Below are 25,297 nucleotides of genomic sequence, written 5' to 3' on the forward strand. Positions count from 1 at the left end.
GTAGAACACACACTCAGTTAGAGCTCTCCTGTAGAACACACACTCAGTTAGAGCTCTCCAGTAGAACACACACTCAGTTAGAAACCAACTTCTTACTCTAGGAAGGGAAACCATTACAAAACATCTGCTATGAAACCAAATGTAGGGTTAAGGTCAGGGTTAGGGGTTAGGTTACATACAGTTAGGAGATGTAGGGTTAAGTCAGGGTTAGGGGTTAGGTTACATACAGTTAGGAGATGTAGGGTTAAGGTTAGGGGTTAGGTTACTAACAGTTAGGAGATGTAGGGTTAAGGTCAGGGTTAGGGGTTAGGTTACATACAGTTAGGAGATGTAGGGTTAAGGTCAGGGTTAGGGGTTAGGTTACATACAGTTAGGAGATGTAGGGTTAAGGTCAGGGTTAGGGGTTAGGTTACATACAGTTAGGAGATGTAGGGTTAAGGTCAGGGTTAGGGGTTAGGCTACATACAGTTAGGAGATGTAGGGTTAAGGTCAGGGTTAGGGGTTAGGCTACATACAGTTAGGAGATGTAGGGTTAAGGTCAGGGTTAGGGGTTAGGTTACATACAGTTAGGAGATGTAGGGTTAAGGTCAGGGTTAGGGGTTAGGCTACATACAGTTAGGAGATGTAGGGTTAAGGTCAGGGTTAGGGGTTAGGCTACTAACAGTTAGGAGATGTAGGGTTAAGGTCAGGGTTAGGGGTTAGGTTACATACAGTTAGGAGATGTAGGGTTAAGGTCAGGGTTAGGGGTTAGGCTACTAACAGTTAGGAGATGTAGGGTTAAGGTCAGGGTTAGGGGTTAGGCTACATACAGTTAGGAGATGTAGGGTTAAGGTCAGGGTTAGGGGTTAGGCTACATACAGTTAGGAGATGTAGGGTTAAGGTCAGGGTTAGGGGTTAGGTTACATACAGTTAGGAGATGTAGGGTTAAGGTCAGGGTTAGGGGTTAGGCTACATACAGTTAGGAGATGTAGGGTTAAGGTCAGGGTTAGGGGTTAGGCTACTAACAGTTAGGAGATGTAGGGTTAAGGTCAGGGTTAGGGGTTAGGCTACTAACAGTTAGGAGATGTAGGGTTAAGGTCAGGGTTAGGGGTTAGGTTACTAACAGTTAGGAGATGTAGGGTTAAGGTCAGGGTTAGGGGTTAGGTTACATACAGTTAGGAGATGTAGGGTTAAGGTCAGGGTTAGGGGTTAGGTTACATACAGTTAGGAGATGTAGGGTTAAGGTCAGGGTTAGGGGTTAGGTTACATACAGTTAGGAGATGTAGGGTTAAGGTCAGGGTTAGGGGTTAGGTTACATACAGTTAGGAGATGTAGGGTTAAGGTCAGGGTTAGGGGTTAGGTTACTAACAGTTAGGAGATGTAGGGTTAAGGTCAGGGTTAGGGGTTAGGCTACATACAGTTAGGAGATGTAGGGTTAAGGTCAGGGTTAGGGGTTAGGTTACATACAGTTAGGAGATGTAGGGTTAAGGTCAGGGTTAGGGGTTAGGTTACATACAGTTAGGAGATGTAGGGTTAAGGTCAGGGTTAGGGGTTAGGTTACTAACAGTTAGGATATGTAGGGTTAAGGTCAGGGTTAGGGGTTAGGTTACATACAGTTAGGAGATGTAGGGTTAAGGTCAGGGTTAGGGGTTAGGCTACATACAGTTAGGAGATGTAGGGTTAAGGTCAGGGTTAGGGGTTAGGCTACTAACAGTTAGGAGATGTAGGGTTAAGGTCAGGGTTAGGGGTTAGGTTACATACAGTTAGGAGATGTAGGGTTAAGGTCAGGGTTAGGGGTTAGGTTACATACAGTTAGGAGATGTAGGGTTAAGGTCAGGGTTAGGGGTTAGGTTACATACAGTTAGGAGATGTAGGGTTAAGTCAGGGTTAGGGGTTAGGTTACATACAGTTAGGAGATGTAGGGTTAAGGTCAGGGTTAGGGGTTAGGTTACATACAGTTAGGAGATGTAGGGTTAAGGTCAGGGTTAGGGGTTAGGCTACTAACAGTTAGGAGATGTAGGGTTAAGGTCAGGGTTAGGGGTTAGGTTACATACAGTTAGGAGATGTAGGGTTAAGGTCAGGGTTAGGGGTTAGGTTACATACAGTTAGGAGATGTAGGGTTAAGGTCAGGGTTAGGTTACTAACAGCTAGGAGATGTAGGGTTAAGGTCAGGGTTAGGGGTTAGGTTACATACAGTTAGGAGATGTAGGGTTAGGTCAGGGTTAGGGGTTAGGTTACTAACAGTTAGGAGATGTAGGGTTAAGGTCAGGGTTAGGGGTTAGGTTACATACAGTTAGGAGATGTAGGGTTAAGGTCAGGGTTAGGGGTTAGGTTACATACAGTTAGGAGATGTAGGGTTAAGGTCAGGGTTAGGGGTTAGGTTACATACAGTTAGGAGATGTAGGGTTAAGGTCAGGGTTAGGGGTTAGGCTACTAACAGTTAGGAGATGTAGGGTTAAGGTCAGGGTTAGGGGTTAGGCTACTAACAGTTAGGAGATGTAGGGTTAGGTCAGGGTTAGGGGTTAGGCTACATACAGTTAGGAGATGTAGGGTTAAGGTCAGGGTTAGGGGTTAGGTTACATACAGTTAGGAGATGTAGGGTTAAGGTCAGGGTTAGGGGTTAGGTTACATACAGTTAGGAGATGTAGGGTTAAGGTCAGGGTTAGGGGTTAGGTTACATACAGTTAGGAGATGTAGGGTTAGGTCAGGGTTAGGGGTTAGGTTACATACAGTTAGGAGATGTAGGGTTAAGGTCAGGGTTAGGGGTTAGGTTACATACAGTTAGGAGATGTAGGGTTAGGTCAGGGTTAGGGGTTAGGTTACATACAGTTAGGAGATGTAGGGTTAAGGTCAGGGTTAGGGGTTAGGTTACATACAGTTAGGAGATGTAGGGTTAAGGTCAGGGTTAGGGGTTAGGTTACTAACAGTTAGGAGATGTAGGGTTAAGGTCAGGGTTAGGGGTTAGGTTACTAACAGCTAGGAGATGTAGGGTTAAGGTCAGGGTTAGGGGTTAGGTTACTAACAGCTAGGAGATGTAGGGTTAAGTCAGGGTTAGGGGTTAGGTTACATACAGCTAGGAGATGTAGGGTTAAGGTCAGGGTTAGGGGTTAGGTTACATACAGTTAGGAGATGTAGGGTTAAGTCAGGGTTAGGGGTTAGGTTACTAACAGTTAGGAGATGTAGGGTTAAGGTCAGGGTTAGGGGTTAGGTTACTAACAGTTAGGAGATGTAGGGTTAAGGTCAGGGTTAGGGGTTAGGTTACTAACAGTTAGGAGATGTAGGGTTAAGGTCAGGGTTAGGGGTTAGGTTACTAACAGTTAGGAGATGTAGGGTTAAGGTCAGGGTTAGGGGTTAGGTTACTAACAGTTAGGAGATGTAGGGTTAAGGTCAGGGTTAGGGGTTAGGTTACATACAGTTAGGAGATGTAGGGTTAAGGTCAGGGTTAGGGGTTAGGTTACATACAGTTAGGAGATGTAGGGTTAAGGTTAGGGGTTAGGTTACTAACAGTTAGGAGATGTAGGGTTAAGGTCAGGGTTAGGGGTTAGGTTACATACAGTTAGGAGATGTAGGGTTAAGGTCAGGGTTAGGGGTTAGGTTACATACAGTTAGGAGATGTAGGGTTAAGGTCAGGGTTAGGGGTTAGGTTACATACAGTTAGGAGATGTAGGGTTAAGGTCAGGGTTAGGGGTTAGGCTACTAACAGTTAGGAGATTTAGGGTTAGGGTTAGGGGTTAGGTTACATACAGTTAGGAGATGTAGGGTTAGGTCAGGGTTAGGGGTTAGGTTACATACAGTTAGGAGATGTAGGGTTAAGGTCAGGGTTAGGGGTTAGGTTACATACAGTTAGGAGATGTAGGGTTAAGGTCAGGGTTAGGGGTTAGGTTACATACAGTTAGGAGATGTAGGGTTAAGGTCAGGGTTAGGGGTTAGGCTACTAACAGTTAGGAGATGTAGGGTTAAGTCAGGGTTAGGGGTTAGGTTACTAACAGCTAGGAGATGTAGGGTTAAGGTCAGGGTTAGGGGTTAGGTTACATACAGTTAGGAGATGTAGGGTTAAGGTTAGGGTTAGGGGTTAGGTTACATACAGTTAGGAGATGTAGGGTTAAGGTCAGGGTTAGGGGTTAGGCTACTAACAGTTAGGAGATGTAGGGTTAGGGTTAGGGTTAGGGGTTAGGTTACATACAGTTAGGAGATGTAGGGTTAGGTCAGGGTTAGGGGTTAGGTTACATACAGTTAGGAGATGTAGGGTTAAGGTCAGGGTTAGGGGTTAGGCTACATACAGTTAGGAGATGTAGGGTTAAGGTCAGGGTTAGGGGTTAGGTTACATACAGTTAGGAGATGTAGGGTTAAGGTTAGGGTTAGGGGTTAGGTTACATACAGTTAGGAGATGTAGGGTTAAGTCAGGGTTAGGGGTTAGGTTACATACAGTTAGGAGATGTAGGGTTAAGGTCAGGGTTAGGGGTTAGGTTACATACAGTTAGGAGATGTAGGGTTAAGGTCAGGGTTAGGGGTTAGGTTACTAACAGTTAGGAGATGTAGGGTTAAGGTCAGGGTTAGGGGTTAGGCTACTAACAGTTAGGAGATGTAGGGTTAAGGTCAGGGTTAGGGGTTAAGTTACATACAGTTAGGAGATGTAGGGTTAAGGTCAGGGTTAGGGGTTAGGTTACATACAGTTAGGAGATGTAGGGTTAAGGTCAGGGTTAGGGGTTAGGCTACATACAGTTAGGAGATGTAGGGTTAAGGTCAGGGTTAGGGGTTAGGCTACTAACAGTTAGGAGATGTAGGGTTAAGGTCAGGGTTAGGGGTTAGGTTACATACAGTTAGGAGATGTAGGGTTAAGGTCAGGGTTAGGGGTTAGGTTACATACAGTTAGGAGATGTAGGGTTAAGGTCAGGGTTAGGGGTTAGGTTACATACAGTTAGGAGATGTAGGGTTAGGTCAGGGTTAGGGGTTAGGTTACATACAGTTAGGAGATGTAGGGTTAAGGTCAGGGTTAGGGGTTAGGCTACATACAGTTAGGAGATGTAGGGTTAGGGTTAGGGGTTAGGTTACATACAGCTGGTAGTTGTCTGTCCATAGCTGGAACCTCAGTCATGAGGTGGAAGACGTTCTTAGTTCCAGTCTTGTTGACTGACAGCTTCATGCTCTCCTCATGGAACAGCAGACTCCTCTCTCTCACAGTCATCGCTGTCTGCAGCAGTGGAGGGTCGATGTACACTGTCTTACTCTGTTTACTGCCTGCAATACAGAGACATGGTTCACATTAGGGTTAGGGTCGAAACATGGTAGATCTCTCAATGGACTGTTCAAAGTTGGTCTGACCAATTTTAATCTATGCATCAAAACAGCTTTGATCACCCGGACTGGGAAATGTTCTGGGTCGCCTCTGGGAATAGTATCGACATATACAGTGAGGGGAAAAAGTATTTGATCCCCTGCTGAATTTGTACGTTGGCCCACTGACAAAGACATGATCAGTCTATACTTTTAATGGTAGGTTTATTTGACCAGTGAGAGACAGAATAACAACAAAAACATCCAGAAAAACACATTTTTTATAAATTGATTTTAATGAGGGAAATAAGTATTTGACCCCCTCTCAATCAGAAAGATTTCTGGCTCCCAGGTGTCTTTTATACAGGTAACAAACTGAGATTAGGAGCACTCTCTTAAAGGGAGTGCTCCTAATCTCAGTTTGTTACCTGTATAAAAGACACCTGTCCACAGAAGCAATCAATCAATCAGATTCCAAACTCTCCACCATGGCCAAGACCAAGGGGCTCACCAAGGATGTCAGGGACAAGATTGTAGACCTACACAAGGCTGGAATGGGCTACAAGACCATCGCCAAGCAGCTTGGTGAGAAGGTGACAACCGTTGGTGCAATTATTCGCAAATGGAAGAAACACAAAATAACTGTCAATCTCCCTCGGCCTGGGGCTCCAGGATGCTCCAGGATTACCTACACATACTGACCAGCTCATGTTATAGACAGAAGCGCGCTACATGGCAGACCAATCCGAACTCATCTCTCGGCATTTCCAGCCCACTCATTATCTCAGCCAATCATGGCTAGCGGGAAGGTTGCTGTCTTTTTCCGTGGCTAAACCAACTAGGCTCGTAATTTAACAATTTTATTCGTATTTACAGATGGCTTACAAGTTTGTTATTAAGGCACATGAAAGTTCACATGTTCCAGAAGAAATTTCTGCCAAAAAAGTTTACGTTCAAATGGCGCTCCTGTGAAGTAGTGACACGTGACATCCGCCTAGTTTCCTGAAATGAGTCACAAATGTTTTGGTATCCTTCCCCAGATCTGTGCCTCGACGCAATCCTGTCTCAGAGCTCTACGGAAAAATTCATTCGACCTCATGGCTTGGTTTTTGCTCTGACGTGCACTGTCAACTGTGGGACCTTATATAGACAGGTGTGTGCCTTTCCAAATCATGTCCAATCAATTGAATTTACCACAGGTGGACTCCAATCAAGTTTTAGAAACATCTGAAGGATGATCAATGGAAACAGGATGCATCCAAGCTCAATTTCGAGTCTCGTAGCAAAGGGTCTGAATACGTATATATATGTAAATAAGGTATTGCTGTTGTTTATTTTTAATAAATGTGCTAAAATTTCTAAAAACCTGTTCTTGCGTTGTCATTATGGGGTATTGTGTGTAGATTGATGAGGGGAAAAAATAATGTAATCCATTTTAGAATAAGGCTGTAACGTAACAAAACGTGGAAAAAGGAAGGGGTCTGAATACTTTCCGAATGCACTGTAGCCATGTTATTACCTAGTACCCCTGCATATTGACTCAGTACTGGTACTCCCTGTATATAGCCATGTTATTACCTGGTACCCCTGACTCAGTACTGGTACTCCCTGTATATAGCCATGTTATTACCTGGTACCCCTGCATATTGACTCAGTACTGGTACTCCCTGTATATAGCCATGTTATTACCTGGTACCCCTGACTCAGTACTGGTACTCCCTGTATATAGCCATGTTATTACCTGGTACTCCCTGTATATAGCCATGTTATTACCTGGTACTCCCTGTATATAGCCATGTTATTACCTGGTACTCCCTGTATATAGCCATGTTATTACCTGGTACTCCCTGTATATAGCCATGTTATTACCTGGTACTCCCTGTATATAACCATGTTATTACCTGGTACTTCCTGTGTATAGCCATGTTATTACCTGGTACTCCCTGTATATAGCCATGTTATTACCTGGTACCCCTGACTCAGTACTGGTACTCCCTGTATATAGCCATGTTATTACCTGGTACCCCTGCATATTGACTCAGTACTGGTACTCCCTGTATATAACCATGTTATTACCTGGTACCCCTGCATATTGACTCAGTACTGGTACTCCCTGTATATAGCCATGTTATTACCTGGTACCCCTGACTCAGTACTGGTACTCCCTGTATATAGCCATGTTATTACCTGGTACCCCTGCATATTGACTCAGTACTGGTACTCCCTGTATATAGCCATGTTATTACCTGGTACCCCTGACTCAGTACTGGTACTCCCTGTATATAGCCATGTTATTACCTGGTACTCCCTGTATATAGCCATGTTATTACCTGGTACCCCTGCATATTGACTCAGTACTGGTACTCCCTGTATATAGCCATGTTATTACCTGGTACCCCTGACTCAGTACTGGTACTCCCTGTATATAGCCATGTTATTACCTGGTACTCCCTGTATATAGCCATGTTATTACCTGGTACTCCCTGTATATAGCCATGTTATTACCTGGTACTCCCTGTATATAGCCATGTTATTACCTGGTACTCCCTGTATATAGCCATGTTATTACCTGGTACTCCCTGTATATAACCATGTTATTACCTGGTACTTCCTGTGTATAGCCATGTTATTACCTGGTACTCCCTGTATATAGCCATGTTATTACCTGGTACTCCCTGTATATAGCCATGTTATTACCTGGTACTCCCTGTATATAGCCATGTTATTACCTGGTACTCCCTGTATATAGCCATGTTATTACCTGGTACCCCTGACTCAGTACTGGTACTCCCTGTATATAGCCATGTTTTTACCTGGTACCCCTGACTCAGTACTGGTACTACCTCTACAGTGGGGAGAACAAGTATTTGATACACTGCCGATTTTGCAGGTTTTCCTACTTACAAAGCATGTAGAGGTCTGTACTTTTTATCATAGGTACACTTCAACTGTGAGAGACGGAATCTAAAACAAAAATCCAGAAAATCACATTGTATGATTTTTAACTGATTAATTTGCATAAGTATTTGATCACCTACCAACCAGTAAGAATTCCGGCTCTCACAGACCTGTTCGTTTTTCTTTAAGAAGCCCTCCTGTTCTCCACTCATTACCTGTATTAACTGCACCTGTTTGAACTCGCTACCTGTATAAAAGACACCTGTCCACACACTCAAACAGACTCCAACCTCTCCACAATGGCCAAGACCAGAGAGCTGTGTAAGGACATCAGGGATAAAACTGTAGACCTGCACAAGGCTGGGATGGGCTACAGGACAATAGGCAAGCAGCTTGGTGAGAAGGCAACAACTGTTGGCGCAATTCTTAGAAAATGGAAGAAGTTCAAGATGACGGTCAATCACCCTCGGTCTGGGGCTCCATGCAAGATCTCACCTCGTGGGGCATCAATGATCATGAGGAAGGTGAGGGATCAGCCTAGAACTACACGGCAGGACCTGGTCAATGACCTGAAGAGAGCTGGGACCACAGTCTCAAAGAAAACCATTAGTAACACACTACGCCGTCATGGATTAAAATCCTGCAGCGCACGCAAGGTCCCCCTGCTCAAGCCAGCGCATGTCCAGGCCCATCTGAAGTTTGCCAATGACCATCTGGATGATCCAGATGAGGAATGGGAGAAGGTCATGTGGTCTGATGAGACAAAAATAGAGCTTTTTGGTCTAAACTCCACTCGCCGTGTTTGGAGGAAGAAGAAGGATGAGTACAACCCCAAGAACACCATCCCAACCGTGAAGCATGGAGGTGGAAACATCATTCTTTGGGGATGCTTTTCTGCAAAGGGGACAGGACGACTGCACCGTATTGAGGGGAGGATGGATGAGGCTATGTATCGCGAGATCTTGGCCAACAACCTCCTTCCCTCAGTAAGAGCATTGAAGATGGGTCGTGGCTGGGTCTTCCAGCATGACAACGGCCCGAAACACACAGCCAGGGCAACTAAGGAGTGGCTCCGTAAGAGGCATCTCAAGGTCGGTCCTGTAGTGGCCGAGCCAGTCTCCAGACCTGAACCCAATAGAAAATTCTTTGGAGGGAGCTGAAAGTCCGTATTGCCCAGCGACAGCCCCGAAACCTGAAGGATCTGGAGAAGGTCTGTATGGAGGAGTGGGCCAAAATGCCTGCTGCAGTGTGTGCAGAAGGATTACAAATAACATTTGCTTTGACAATATGGCCGACCGGTGGCTTCAAAGCCTCTCATTGGCCAATACAAAGCATCAGCGATCCAGGGTTTATATACTTCACATCATTGATTTCAAGATATTTTGTGTTGAAAGAAATGTGCAGTTTTATAATGCTATTCTAAACATTTTTCTAAGCAGTTTTAAAGCTAATTTCCTGACATTCTACACATTTTGCCATGATGCTGAGAGAGAATTCTGCAGTTTTAAAGCTAATTTCCAGTCATTCTACACATTTCGCTGTCATATGCTATCTGGTGGGCCCCTGGTTAGGGTTCAGGGTAATGTCCTACCTCTCCCAAGGTTGATATTTGGAAGATCTCAATTGCATACTCCTCACGTCCTACCCATCTCCTTCTCAAATGGATGAGAAAGCCAGAGGTCCCTCCCTTTTGACCTTCTCCTCCAATGGGTTTTGAGAAGGAGACAAGGAGAAAGAACGTGAGCAGTATGACCACTACAGGTAATGAGGGGTTAGGGGTCAGGATGAGGGGTCAGGGGTCAGGATGAGGGGTTAGGGTCAGGGGTCAGGATGAGGGGTTAGGGGTCAGGGGTTAGGCATCAGGGGTTAGGTTATATCCTACCTCTCCCAGGGTTGGTTTTGACCACTACAGGTAACTCCCAGGGGTCAGGATGAGGGGTCAGGATGAGGGGTTAGGGTCAGGGGTCAGGATGAGGGGTCAGGGGTCAGGATGAGGGGTTAGGTTATATCCTACCTCTCCCAGGGTTGGTTTTGACCACTACAGGTAACTCCCAGGGGTCAGGATGAGGGGTTAGGGGTCAGGGGTCAGGCATCAGGGGTTAGGTTATATCCTACCTCTCCCAGGGTTGGTTTTGACCACTACAGGTAACTCCCAGGGGTCAGGATGAGGGGTCAGGATGAGGGGTTAGGGTCAGGGGTCAGGATGAGGGGTTAGGCATCAGGGGTTAGGTTATATCCTACCTCTCCCAGGGTTGGTTTTGACCACTACAGGTAACTCCCAGGGGTCAGTGAAGTCCGGACCGTGGTTGTCCAGCAGTCTGACCAGACTTTCTCTACTCAGGACAACATGGGGTTCATACCGACCACTCAGCTTCTCTGCATTACTGTCAGTACTGACGCCCTGAACATGAAACAAACACCAACATCTGAAGAATAGCCCATAATACTGTTTTCAGGGGATGGAGTAATAAAGTCACTTATTTAGTGTGTAAAATGGACTCTAAGACATAACACTGTTTAGAAACATCAATGGTGTGTCCAAAGTGATGCATCAGCCACCTCTAGAGATATTGTGAGGAAGAGTGCTGCTGGAGTGTGTTCATATACAAAGGCCTCCCAAAGACTGAGCTCCAACCTGAGACAATAACCAATGATGTCTCTCTTTGTTGTAGTAATTAAGAAGTAAAGCATTATTCTTACAGAGTGTGAGTGCTTTGCTTTCTTCACTGGAGGAATATCTGATGAAACAGTCTCGTAGTCAAATGACAACTGCGCTTCATTAGGCACCACCTTGTGGTCTGTGATCACCACCTCGCCCTGGAGACACAGAAAGGAGGAGGACAGGTTCTGTGGCTCAAGTACAATGGATGATATAGAATACATTATGTTATATAGAACACATTATTCTAGTATATCTCACCATAGTAAGGAGCTGTTCTATAGAACACATTATTCTAGTATATCTCACCATAGTAAGGAGCTGTTCTATAGAACACATTATTCTAGTATATCTCACCATAGTAAGGAGCTGTTCTATAGAACACATTATTCTAGTATATCTCACCATAGTAAGGAGCTGTTCTATAGAACACATTATTCTAGTATATCTCACCATAGTAAGGAGCTGTTCTATAGAACACATTATTCTAGTATATCTCACCATAGTAAGGAGCTGTTCTATTGAACACATTATTCTAGTATATCTCACCATAGTAAGGAGCTGTTCTATAGAACACATTATTCTAGTATATCTCACCATAGTAAGGAGCTGTTCTATAGAACACATTATTCTAGTATATCTCACCATAGTAAGGAGCTGTTCTATAGAACACATTATTCTAGTATATCTCACCATAGTAAGGAGCTGTTCTATAGAACACATTATTCTAGTATATCTCACCATAGTAAGGAGCTGTTCTATATAGAACACATTATTCTAGTATATCTCACCATAGTCAGGAGCTGTTCTATAGAACACATTATTCTAGTATATCTCACCATAGTAAGGAGCTGTTCTATAGAACACATTATTCTAGTATATCTCACCATAGTAAGGAGCTGTTCTATATAGAACACATTATTCTAGTATATCTCACCATAGTAAGGAGCTGTTCTATAGAACACATTATTCTAGTATATCTCACCATAGTAAGGAGCTGTTATATATAGAACACATTATTCTAGTATATCTCACCATAGTAAGGAGCTGTTCTATAGAACACATTATTCTAGTATATCTCACCATAGTAAGGAGCTGTTCTATAGAACACATTATTCTAGTATATCTCACCATAGTAAGGAGCTGTTCTATAGAACACATTATTCTAGTATATCTCACCATAGTAAGGAGCTGTTCTATAGAACACATTATTCTAGTATATCTCACCATAGTAAGGAGCTGTTCTATAGAACACATTATTCTAGTATATCTCACCATAGTAAGGAGCTGTTCTATAGAACACATTATTCTAGTATATCTCACCATAGTAAGGAGCTGTTATATATAGAACACATTATTCTAGTATATCTCACCATAGTAAGGAGCTGTTCTATAGAACACATTATTCTAGTATATCTCACCATAGTCAGGAGCTGTTCTATAGAACACATTATTCTAGTATATCTCACCATAGTAAGGAGCTGTTCTATATAGAACACATTATTCTAGTATATCTCACCATAGTAAGGAGCTGTTCTATAGAACACATTATTCTAGTATATCTCACCATAGTAAGGAGCTGTTCTATATAGAACACATTATTCTAGTATATCTCACCATAGTAAGGAGCTGTTCTATAGAACACATTATTCTAGTATATCTCACCATAGTAAGGAGCTGTTCTATAGAACACATTATTCTAGTATATCTCACCATAGTAAGGAGCTGTTCTATAGAACACATTATTCTAGTATATCTCACCATAGTAAGGAGCTGTTATATAGAACACATTATTCTAGTATATCTCACCATAGTAAGGAGCTGTTCTATATAGAACACATTATTCTAGTATATCTCACCATAGTAAGAAGCTGTTCTATAGAACACATTATTCTAGTATATCTCACCATAGTAAGGAGCTGTTCTATAGAACACATTATTCTAGTATATCTCACCATAGTAAGGAGCTGTTCTATATAGAACACATTATTCTAGTATATCTCACCATAGTAAGGAGCTGTTCTATATAGAACACATTATTCTAGTATATCTCACCATAGTAAGGAGCTGTTCTATAGAACACATTATTCTAGTATATCTCACCATAGTAAGGAGCTGTTCTATAGAACACATTATTCTAGTATATCTCACCATAGTAAGGAGCTGTTATATAGAACACATTATTCTAGTATATCTCACCATAGTAAGGAGCTGTTCTATATAGAACACATTATTCTAGTATATCTCACCATAGTAAGGAGCTGTTCTATAGAACACATTATTCTAGTATATCTCACCATAGTAAGGAGCTGTTCTATAGAACACATTATTCTAGTATATCTCACCATAGTAAGGAGCTGTTCTATAGAACACATTATTCTAGTATATCTCACCATAGTCAGGAGCTGTTCTATAGAACACATTATTCTAGTATATCTCACCATAGTAAGGAGCTGTTATATAGAACACATTATTCTAGTATATCTCACCATAGTAAGGAGCTGTTCTATATAGAACACATTATTCTAGTATATCTCACCATAGTAAGGAGCTGTTCTATAGAACACATTATTCTAGTATATCTCACCATAGTAAGGAGCTGTTTCTCAAAGTTGAGCTGGAGGCTGGATGAGAAGTTTCCTCCTGTGAGGCTGGTTATCTCATGGATCAGATAGAGTTGGGGATACTTCCTCATCTGGTCTCGACAGGCTCTCAGGTACTCCTAGAACAGAGAAAGATGAGAGTACCGTTCAGAGTTGTAACATCAGCAGACTAGTAACCAGGAAGTAACAGTGCATTACCTCTGAGAAGAGCGCGGCCCCCTGGGATATGTAGTTGTAGTCGTCGGGACACATCCTGGCCACTTCCTGAAGGTACCTCATGAACTCTGTCCTCTCACTGTTCACATGCAGCAACAGAGTCTGATCGGCAGAGATAAACAGGGTTAGTGCAGGATCGGGTAGGGTGAAGGTACGCTGTGATTCCAATCTGACAGTGAGGAAGGCACAATTCACAATATTGAGTTCTGTCAATGTCAATAGCATGTTTTAAGTACAATGACCGAATGCACAGGCTCTGACCTTCCAGGAACAGCCACAGGCTCTGACCTTCCAGGAACAGCCACAGGCTCTGACCTTACAGGAACAGCCACAGGCTCTGACCTTCCAGGAACAGCCAGTGTGACCTTCCAGGAACAGCCACAGTGTGACCTTCCAGGAACAGCCACATGCTCTGACCTTCCAGGAACAGCCACAGTGTGACCTTCCAGGAACAGCCACATGCTCTGACCTTCCAGGAACAGCCACAGTGTGACCTTATAGGAACAGCCACAGTGTGACCTTATAGGAACAGCCACAGTGTGACCTTCCAGGAACAGCCACAGGCTCTGACCTTCCAGGAACAGCCACAGGCTCTGACCTTCCAGGAACAGCCACAGGCTCTGACCTTCCAGGAACAGCCACAGTGTGACCTTACAGGAACAGCCACAGGCTCTGACCTTCCAGGAACAGCCACAGGCTCTGACCTTACAGGAACAGCCACAGGCTCTGACCTTACAGGAACAGCCACAGGCTCTGACCTTACAGGAACAGCCACAGGCTCTGACCTTCCAGGAACAGCCACAGTGTGACCTTCCAGGAACAGCCACAGTGTGACCTTCCAGGAACAGCCACAGTGTGACCTTCCAGGAACAGCCACAGGCTCTGACCTTCCAGGAACAGCCAGTGTGACCTTCCAGGAACAGCCACAGTGTGACCTTCCAGGAACAGCCACATGCTCTGACCTTCCAGGAACAGCCACAGTGTGACCTTCCAGGAACAGCCACATGCTCTGACCTTCCAGGAACAGCCACAGTGTGACCTTATAGGAACAGCCACAGTGTGACCTTCCAGGAACAGCCACAGGCTCTGACCTTCCAGGAACAGCCACAGGCTCTGACCTTCCAGGAACAGCCACAGGCTCTGACCTTCCAGGAACAGCCACAGGCTCTGACCTTCCAGGAACAGCCACAGTGTGACCTTCCAGGAACAGCCACAGTGTGACCTTCCAGGAACAGCCACAGGCTCTGACCTTCCAGGAACAGCCAGTGTGACCTTCCAGGAACAGCCACAGTGTGACCTTCCAGGAACAGCCACATGCTCTGACCTTCCAGGAACAGCCACAGGCTCTGACCTTCCAGGAACAGCCACAGGCTCTGACCTTACAGGAACAGCCACAGGCTCTGACCTTACAGGAACAGCCACAGTGTGACCTTACAGGAACAGCCACAGTGTGACCTTCCAGGAAGAGCCACAGTGTGACCTTCCAGGAACAGCCACAGTGTGACAACAGCATAGCGTGTTGAGAGCATTATGTGCATGAGGAGCTTCTCTGTATGTATTGTGCAAATGAAGTTTATTATATTCGTATTATTAAGAGCCAGTCAGTAGCCTACCTGAGGAGCTTCTCTGGGCTGTTTGCTGGTCAGCACACGGAGATATGTCAGCTGGTCTTTACTGGTGAGTCTGGAGAAACAGGGGTATGGTACCCTGGGCTCCGGGAACATCTCTGGTACCTGGCCGGGAAGGACGGGAAGGCTGGGGTCCTGGCCGGGGGGTCTAGGGTGGCTGGGGTCCTGGCCGGGGGGCCTAGGGTGGCTGGGGTCCTGGCCGGGGGGCCTAGGGTGACTGGGGTCCTGGCCGGGGGGTCTAGGGTGACTGGAGACTGCCTCACCAGCAGGTGGGTGGTCATCTTTATGGTCACTGTGTTCATCCTGACTGTCAGAACTGGGCTCTCTGGTGCCACTCCTCTCATCCTGACTGTCAGAACTGGGCTCTCTGGTGCCACTCCTCTCATCCTTGATGTTACTGCTGCTGCTTTTGGACTGGTTCTGTGTAGAGGGGAGCTTGGCTGGTCCTGTTGGGTCCCCTAACTCCTCCTTCACTTCAACCTTTACTGCGGGACTGGACACCACAACAACTGCTCATCATTCTAATGGTTACCAGTTCCAACAATGAGAAAGAGCTCAAACTCCCATCAATCAGCTGACCATTGACGCTATGTTAGGTAGCTACTGCTAGATGCATACTGTACCTTACTTCAGCCATATCCCAGAGTCCCTTCATGGTCGGCGCCAGGGAGTACTTGTCATAGAGGTCTTTGTTGAATAATAGACAGTCTGGGGCTGGGAGCGGGACGTCCTCCCTACGAGGAGATTGGGAACAGCATTTCATCATGATTACGTTACAACTAACATCACTACGTCAAACACTCTCGCCAAATGGTTAATCACAAACCAAGCTCACCAGGTCAGCTCCATATGTACTGCTGTATTAGGTTGGCCTGGTTATGAGATGAGATGTAGCTGAGAACAATACAACTATAAATAGTTAGCTAGTAGCCTGTGATATACTTGAACGATGGCATTGATGTGAGCTTCAGCGTTCAACGTGAAACCGCTGTGATACAGGCAATAATAACTAACTACTTCCGGGTCAAGGACTTCTTCTTCGATGAAGTTTAACGGCGGTTGCCATCCAATTTGTTGCATTACCGCCACCTACTAGACTGGAGTGCAAAATACTGTATCCAGGCGTTTTAAGATCTGGCTGGCGTCAGCAACGTCTGAGCAGAGGAATGCGCCCGCTATGTTTGGCATCTGTGAAAAGTGTCTTTGTATTTTCTTTTATGAGGGTGTAAATTATATTATGACACATTCTTGTAAAAAGTTACTGCAAACCGTTCTGGAGCTCCTCCAATTTGGAACACCTCGAACTGGACTAAGATTTTTTCTTTATTGAGTCTGACGCAACGGATATACTGTTTCTCCGAGACCAGGCCCAAATCCCCATTATTCGTGTGAAGAAAAGACAGAGGTACAGGGGGCGGAGATCGAGGTGCCTTGTGAGAATTCAAGCGGATAACCCGCCTCTACCATCCGTTCTATTGGCCAACGTGCAATCATTGGAGAATAAACTGGATGATCTCTGTTCGAGACTATCCTACCAACGGGACATTAAAAACTGTAATATCTTATGTTTCACGAGTCGTGGCTGAACGACGACACGGATAATATAGAGCTGGCTGGGTTTCCGTGCACCGGCAGGACAGAGCAGCAACGTCTGGTAAGACGAGGGGTGGGGGTGTGTGTCTATTTGTCAATAACAGCTGGTGCGCGATGTCTAATATTAAGGAAGTCTCCAGGTATTGCTCGCCTGAGGTAGAGTACCTCGTGATTTTTTATTTCTTTATTTTTTTCACCTTTATTTAACCAGGTAAGCCAGTTGAGAACAAGTTCTCATTTACAACTGCGACCTGGCCAAGATAAAGCAAAGCAGTGCGATAAAAACAACAACACAGAGTTACATATGGGGTAAAACAAAACATAAAGTCAAAAATACAACAGAAAAAAATATATACAGTGTGTGCAAATGTAGGTGAGGTAGTTGGGTGGGCTAATTTCAGATGGGCTGTGTACAGGTGCAGTGATCGGTAAGCTGCTCTGACAACTGATGCTTAAAGTTAGTGAGGGAGATAAGAGTCTCCAGCTTCAGAGATTTTTGCAGTTCGTTCCAGTCATTGGCAGCAGTGAACTGGAAGGAATGGCGGCCAAAGGAGGTGTTGGCTTTGGGGATGACCAGTGAGATATACCTGCTGGAGCGCAGACTACGGGTGGGTGTTGCTATGGTGACCAATGAGCTAAGATAAGGCGGGGATTTGCCTAGCAGTGATTTATAGATGGCCTGGAGCCAGTGGGTTTGGCGACGAATATGTAGTGAGGACCAGCCAACAAGAGCGTACAGGTCACAGTGGTGGGTTGTATATGGGGCTTTGGTGACAAAACGGATGGCACTGTGATAGACTACATCCAATTTGCTGAGTAGAGTGTTGGAGGCTATTTTGTAAATGACATCGCCGAAGTCAAGGATCGGTAGGATAGTCAGTTTTACGAGGGCATGTTTGGCAGCATGAGTGAAGGAGGCTTTGTTGCGAAATAGGAAGCCGATTCTAGATTTAACTTTGGATTGGAGATTCTTTATGTGAGTCTGGAAGTTGAGTTTCCAGTCTAACCAGACACCTAGGTATTTGTAGTTGTCCACATACTCTAGGTCAGACCCGTCGAGAGTAGTGATTCTAGTCGGGTAAGCTGTAGACCACACTATCTACCAAGAGTTTTCATCTATATTTTTCGTAGCCGTCTATTTACCACCACAAACCGATGCTGGCACTAAGACCACACTCAACGAGCTGTGTGAGGCCATAAGCAAACAAGAAAATGCTCATCCAGAAGTGGCGCTCCTAGTGGCCGGGAACTTTAATGCAGGCAAACTTAAATCCGTTTTACCTAATTTCTACCATTATGTTAAATATGCAACCAGAGGAAAAAAAACTCTAGACCACATTTACTCCACACACAGAGACGCATACAAAGCTCTCCCTCGCCCTCCATTTGGCAAATCTGACCATAATTCTATCCTCCTGATTCCTGCTTACAATCAAAAACTAAAGCAGGAAGTACCAGTGACTCGCTCAATACGGAAGTGGTCAGATGACGCGGATGCTACGCTACAGGACTGTTTTGCTAGCGCAGACTGGAATATGTTCCAGGATTCTTCAGATGGCATTGAGGAGTATACCACCTCAGTCACCGGCTTCATCAATAAGTGCATCGACGATATTGTCCCCACAGTGACCGTACGTACATATCCCAACCAGAAGCCATGGATTACAGGCAACATCTGCACCGAGCTAAAGGCTAGAGCTGCCGCTTTCAAGGAGCGGGACACTAATCCGGAGGCTTATAATAAATCCCACTATGCCTTCAGATGAACCATCAAACAGGCAAAGCGTCAACACAGGACTAAGATTGAATCCTACTACCACGGCTTTGACGCTCGTCGGATGTGGCAGGGCTAGCAAACTATTACGGACTACAAAGGGAAACCCATCAGCGAGCTGCCCAGTGACGCGAGCCTACCAGACAAGCTAAATGCCTTCTATGCTAGCTTCGAGGGAAGCAACACTGAAGCATGCATGAGAGCTCCAGCTGCTCCGGACGACTGTGTGATCACGCTCTCCATAGCCGATGTGAGCAAGACCTTTAAACAGGTCAACATTCACAAGGCCATGGTTTACCAGGACGTGTACTCAGAGCATGCGCTGACCAACTTGCAAGTGTCTTCACTGACATTTTCAACCTCTCCTTGACCAAGTCTGTAATACCTACATGTTTCAAGCAGATCACCATAGTCCCTGTGCCCAGAAAAGCGAAGGAAACCTGCCTAAATGACCATGAAGTTCTTTGAAACGCTAGTCATGGCTCACATCAACACCATCATCCCGGAAACACTAGACCCACTCCAATTCGCACAACACTCCAACAGATCCACAGATGACGCAATCTTTTATTTTACTTTTTTATTTTAAAAAAAATGCATTGTTGGTTAAGGGCTGTAAGTAAGCATTTCACGGTAATGTCTACACCTGTTGTATTCGGCGCATGTGGCAAATACAATTTGATTTGATTTGATCTCAATCGCACTCCACACTGCCTTTTCCCACCTGGACAAAAGGAACAGCTACCGTGGGGAAAAAAAGTATTTAGTCAGCCACCAATTGTGCAAATTCTCCAACTATGACAGACAAAATGAGAAAAAAAATCCAGAAAATCACATTGTAGGATTTTTTATGAATTTATTTGCAAATTATGGTGGAAAATAAGTATTTGGTCACGTACAAACAAGCAAGATTTCTGGCTCTCACAGACCTGTAACTTCTTCTTTAAGAGGCTCCTTTGTCCTCCACTCGTTACCTGTATTAATGGCACCTGTTTGAACTTGTTATCAGTATAAAAGACACCTGTCCACAACCTCAAACAGTCACACTCCAAACTCCACTATGGCCAAGACCAAAGAGCTGTCAAAGGACACCAGAAACAAAATTGTAGACCTGCACCAGGCTGGGAAGACTGAATCTGCAATAGGTAAGCAGCTTGGTTTGAAGAAATCAACTGTGGGAGCAATTATTAGGAAATGGAAGACATACAAGACCACTGATAATCTCCCTCGATCTGGGGCTCCACGCAAGATCTCACCCCGTGGGGTCAAAATGATCACAAGAACGGTGAGCCAAAAATCCCAGAACCACACGGGGGGACCTAGTGAATGACCTGCAGAGAGCTGGAACCAAAGTTACAAAGCCTACCATCAGTAACACATTACGCCACCAGGGACTCAAATCCTGCAGTGCCAGACATGTCCCACTGCTTAAGCCAGTACATGTCCAGGCCTGTCTGAAGTTTGCTAGAGTGCATTTGGATGATCCAGAAGAGGATTGGGAGAATGTCATATGGTCAGATGAAACCAAAATAGAACTTTTTGGTAAAAACTCAACTCGTCGTGTTTGGAGGACAAAGAATGCTGAGTTGCATCCAAAGAACACCATACCTACTGTGAAGCATGGGGGTGGAAACATCATGCTTTGTGGCTGTTTTTCTGCAAAGGGACCAGGACGACTGATCCGTGTAAAGGAAAGAATGAATGGGGCCATGTATCGTGACATTTTGAGTGAAAACCTCCTTCCATCAGCAAGGGCATTGAAGATGAAACGTGGCTGGGTCTTTCAGCATGACAATGATCCCAAACACACCGCCCGGGCAACGAAGGAGTGGCTTCGTAAGAAGCATTTCAAGGTCCTGGAGTGGCCTAGCCAGTCTCCAGATCTCAACCCCATAGAAAATCTTTGGAGGGAGTTGAAAGTCCGTGTTGCCCAGCGACAGCCCCAAAACATCACTGCTCTAGAAGAGATCTGCATGGAGGAATGGGCCAAAATACCAGCAACAGTGTGTGAAAACCTTGTGAAGACTTACAGAAACGTTTGACCTGTGTCATTGCCAACAAAGGGTATATAACAAAGTATTGAGAAACTTTTGTTATTGACCAAATACTTATTTTCCACCATAATTTGCAAATAAATTCATTAAAAATCTTATTTTTCTCATTTTGTCTGTCATAGTAGAAAATTACAGGCATCTCTCATCTTTTTAAGTGGGAGAACTTGCACAATTGGTGGCTGACTAAATACTTTTTTCCCCCACTGTATGTGAGAATGCTGTTCATTGACTACAGCTCAGCGTTCAACAACCATAGTGCCCACAAAGCTCATCACTAAGCTAAGGACCCTGGGACTAAACACCTCTCTCTGCAACTGGATCCTGGACTTCCTGACGGGCCGCCCCCAGGTGGTAAGGGTAGGTAACAACACATCCGCCATGCTGATCCTCAACACGGGGGCCCCTCAGGGGTGCGTGCTCAGTCCCCTCCTGTACTCCCTGTTCACCCACGACTGCATGGCCAAGCACGACTCCAACACCATCATTAACTTTGCTGACGACACAACGGTGGTAGGCCTGATCACCGACAACGATGACACAGCCTATAGGGAGGTGGTCAGAGACCTGGCAGTGTGGTGCCAGGATAACAACCTCTCCCTCAACGTGAGCAAGACAAAGGAGTGATCGTGGACTACAGGAAAAGGAGGGCCGAACACTCCCCAATTCACATCGACCGGTCTGTAGTGGAGCGGCATCAGCATCAGCATGACACATGTACAGGTGTGTGAGTTGGACAGGATACAAATATATATTTATTATAATCCCTCTCTAAACATTATTTCAGATAGAAATAAACAGGAGTGAGTTGGTGTGAACAGCAATCTAATGTAAACTGTTATATTAGCAGGGCAAAGGCTAAGTAAGGTGGGCTGTACTGTACAACTCTAAACCGGTTTACATGTTAACTCATCTCTCATGTACAGCAGTAGAAAGCTGGGAACAAACTGGCAGCTGTAATAGAAGATGAGATGAGGAGGTTGGGAATTGACTGGCTAGGATAAAGAACTGACAGCAATAGAACTCAATATAAAGAGTGAATAGATTAAATTAACATGCGTGGTCCTCTGTAGCTCAGCTGGTAGAGCACGGCGCTTGTAACGCCAAGGTAGTGGGTTCGATCCCCGGGACCACCCATACACAAAAATGTATGCACGCATGACTGTAAGTCGCTTTGGATAAAAGCGTCTGCTAAATGGCTTATTATATAGTGTAGGCTGCGTTTACAAAGGCAGACCAATTTGGATTATTTTTCCATTAATTGGTCTTTTGACCAATCAGATCAGCTATTTTGTCAACACTTGGGCAAAAGAACAGAATTGGGCTGCCTGTGTCAACGCAGCCATATTGATTCCAAACATAAAGCTAGGAATTCACCACTTGTGTTTTAATAAACATTAATGTAAAAGCCACAATGCCAGAACGGGAAAACCCGAGCACTGTTGGGCAAACAGGGAGTCAGAAAGAGGGGAGGGGTAGATTGAAATTCCAAAGGGGTCTCCGAGCCCGTTTCCTAGTTTCCCAGTCAGACATTAGGGTTAGGGTTAGGGTTAGGTCTCCGAGCCCGTTTCCTAGTTTCCCAGTCAGACATTAGGGTTAGGGTTAGGGTTAGGTCTCCGAGCCCGTTTCCTAGTTTCCCAGTCAGACATTAGGGTTAGGGTTAGGGTTAGGTCTCCGAGCCCGTTTCCTAGTTTCCCAGTCAGACATTAGGGTTAGGGTTAGGGTTAGGTCTCCGAGCCCGTTTCCTAGTTTCCCAGTCAGACATTAGGGTTAGGGTTAGGGTTAGGTCTCCGAGCCCGTTTCCTAGTTTCCCAGTCAGACATTAGGGTTAGGGTTAGGGTTAGGTCTCCGAGCCCGTTTCCTAGTTTCTCAGAAATGTTTGTGAGAAATCAGTATTTTTGTCTTGTCGAAAAAAGGCTAAATCTACATTGGTGGCCCAGTTGCTCTTTCTATTCAGTGAATGGAGAGAATGAAGTAGCTCGGAGGCGGTATTCGAGCTTGTCAACTGGAGAAACTGTTGCTTCACAGCTCCTGATCTCGCTCACATTCAGAATGAATGCATTTTAATATAAATACAAGTAAACGTATAGGTTACTGGGGGTAACTTGCTATGTTTGTAGTTCTGTCCTTGTTTGTAGTTCTGTCCGTGTTCTTGTCTATTAATGTTCTGTATTATGTTACGTTTCATGTTCTGTATTATGTTACGTTTCATGTTCTGTATTATGTTACGTTTCATGTTCTGTATTATGTTACGTTTCATGTTCTGTATTATGTTACGTTTCATGTTCTGTATTATGTTACGTTTCATGTTCTGTATTATGTTACGTTTCATGTTCTGTATTATGTTACGTTTCATGTTCTGTATTATGTCATGTTTCATGTTCTGTATTATGTCATGTTTCATGTTCTGTGTGGACCCCAGGAAGAGTAGCTGCTGCTTTTGCAACAGCTAATGGGGATCCTAATAAAATACCAAAATACCAAATACCCTAAGAACAATGTCTAATTGCTGACATAAAAAAGCAATGTTTGGGAAAATAATGGTATGTGGATGAAGGTCATGCTTAGACGAATAAGCTATAAAGGAAAATAAATCACTACAGTTTACACATTTTTAGTTATTTCATGAAATGTTGTTTTTAGAAAATGGTCATTTTTTAATGTACGGGGGGAGCCAGTTACCCCGGTAGAAGATTATGGCAAACGGTTTCACACAACTGTGTTAAAATCCATTTAATCCATTTTATTTATCAATTCTTTACATTTACATTTGACATTTTAGTAATTTAGCAGACGCTCTTATCCAGAGCGACTTATAGTTAGTGAGTGCATACATTTTTTCATACTTTAGTAAGTAATACTTAAAAGCTAATTCTAGCTGTCTTATTTTAATGATTTAAATTAAATATGGGGGGGGGGGGGAATGGTGTTGCACATGTCATCATTAATATCCGCACTATGAGGAGATTTTATGTAAAGTCACTCTTTTTAACTCACCTGTACATTAATTTTCTTTGTTCTTTCTTTGTTGTTCGTTTTCCATACAATCCATTACGTACAATTGCACTAAATATTAAATGAATAATGCCAGCAGTCTTTAAAGTGACATTCAGGAGCAAAAGGTTTTCAATAGTTGTTTTTCATTCATTAAAAAATATATTAATTGGTATATAATATTGGAATGGAATATAACTAATAACATTAAATAACATTTAATAACAATAACTTAACTAATTAACTCAGTGTAACTTTGATGCGGCAACTCTCTTATGCTCTGCACATAGGTCATAAATGAAGCTATCTCCAGTAAAACTGGAGCACAGCTCACGGGCCACCTCCTGCACTGCTCACACCTAACCCAGGGGGAGAGATGCCAGTTGAAAAGCTCTCTCGTAGCTAGCTATCCAGCAATATGACATAAAGTGCTGTGTAAAATAGCTAAAAGGCTATAAAGTAACTAACTGTAAAGCTATCGGTCACTAGTGGAAACATTTACAACTGCAATTAAGTTACCTTTTAAATGTATTTTACCTCAGACGATCTGGTAGTAAGGTTGCTAGCTAGCACTCCTAGCAGCTTATGCTAACTAGCTAGCTGGCTAGCATTTACTGCTAGTGAAGGTGCTAGCTAGCAAAGTTAGCATAAACTAGTGCTAACTGGGCTAGTCATTGTCCCCTAGTAGCGGGGGGAGTTGCCCCCAACACACTCCTCCAACATATTTCTACTTTACTCAAAAATTATCTAAATTTTTCTCTCTAAATAAGTGGACTATGTATCTTAATGTAAGGTTCTGTATTTATTTTCCTAGTTCACCTTGTGTTCTTGAACGTAGCCCTGTTTCTTTGTGTTCTTGAACGTAGCCCTGTTTCTTTGTGTTCTTGAACGTAGCCCTGTTTCTTTGTGTTCTTGAACGTAGCCCTGTTTCTTTGTGTTCTTGAACGTAGCCCTGTCTCTTTGTGTTCTTGAACGTAGCCCTGTTTCTTTAAGTTCTTGAACGTAGCCCTGTTTCTTTGTGTTCTTGAACGTAGCCCTGTCTCTTTGTGTTCTTGAACGTAGCCCTGTTTCTTTATGTTCTTGAACGAAGCCCTGTTTCTTTGTGTTCTTGAACGTAGCCCTGTTTCTTTGTGTTCTTGAACGTAGCCCTGTCTTTCCTTTTTGTTCATTGATTTCACCTGTGTCAGTTACTCACCTGGTCTCATCAGCTCCTTATTTAGTTCAGTTCTTTCTGTTTGTGCCTTGTGAGGTATTGTTCGTTTTGACTCTACTAACCCTTTTCATAGCTCGTTTGTGAGAACCAGTTTTAGCCTTCAGTCCTAGTTTTGTTTCACCTGCCTGTATGCCTGCCTGTGTATGGCCATTGCCTGCCTGTGTATGGCCATTGCCTGCCTGTGTATGGCCATTGCCTGCCTGTGTATGGCCATTGACTGCCTGTGTATGGCCATTGCCTGCCTGTGTATGGCCATTGCCTGCCTGTGTATGGCCATTGCCTGCCTGTGTATGGCCATTGCCTGCCTGTGTATGGCCATTGCCTGCCTGTGTATGGCCATTGCCTGCCTGTGTATGGCCATTGCCTGCCTGTGTATGGCCATTGCCTGCCTGTGTATGGCCATTGCCTGCCTGTG

General features: G+C 44.3%; 1 protein-coding gene across 1 annotated transcript in view; it reads right to left on the minus strand.

Moving 5' to 3' along the window:
• Positions 1 to 16,254, minus strand: part of ice2 (interactor of little elongator complex ELL subunit 2) — a 65,719-nt gene extending 49,465 nt beyond the window's left edge. The window contains exons 1-8 of the mRNA XM_084185594.1: positions 16,093 to 16,254; positions 15,881 to 15,991; positions 15,243 to 15,750; positions 13,612 to 13,731; positions 13,398 to 13,532; positions 10,852 to 10,968; positions 10,393 to 10,552; positions 5,036 to 5,217 (exon numbers count right to left, since the gene is read on the minus strand). Of these exons, the coding sequence (XP_084041720.1) occupies positions 5,036 to 5,217; positions 10,393 to 10,552; positions 10,852 to 10,968; positions 13,398 to 13,532; positions 13,612 to 13,731; positions 15,243 to 15,750; positions 15,881 to 15,991; positions 16,093 to 16,106 (1,347 nt within the window). The 5' untranslated portion in view covers positions 16,107 to 16,254. The remainder of the gene's footprint in view (positions 1 to 5,035; positions 5,218 to 10,392; positions 10,553 to 10,851; positions 10,969 to 13,397; positions 13,533 to 13,611; positions 13,732 to 15,242; positions 15,751 to 15,880; positions 15,992 to 16,092) is intronic.
• Between the last annotated feature and the right edge of the window lie 9,043 nt (positions 16,255 to 25,297).

The sequence above is a fragment of the Coregonus lavaretus genome (genome assembly GCF_964263955.1).
Source record: "Coregonus lavaretus genome assembly, chromosome: 21".
NCBI lineage: Eukaryota > Metazoa > Chordata > Actinopteri > Salmoniformes > Salmonidae > Coregonus > Coregonus lavaretus.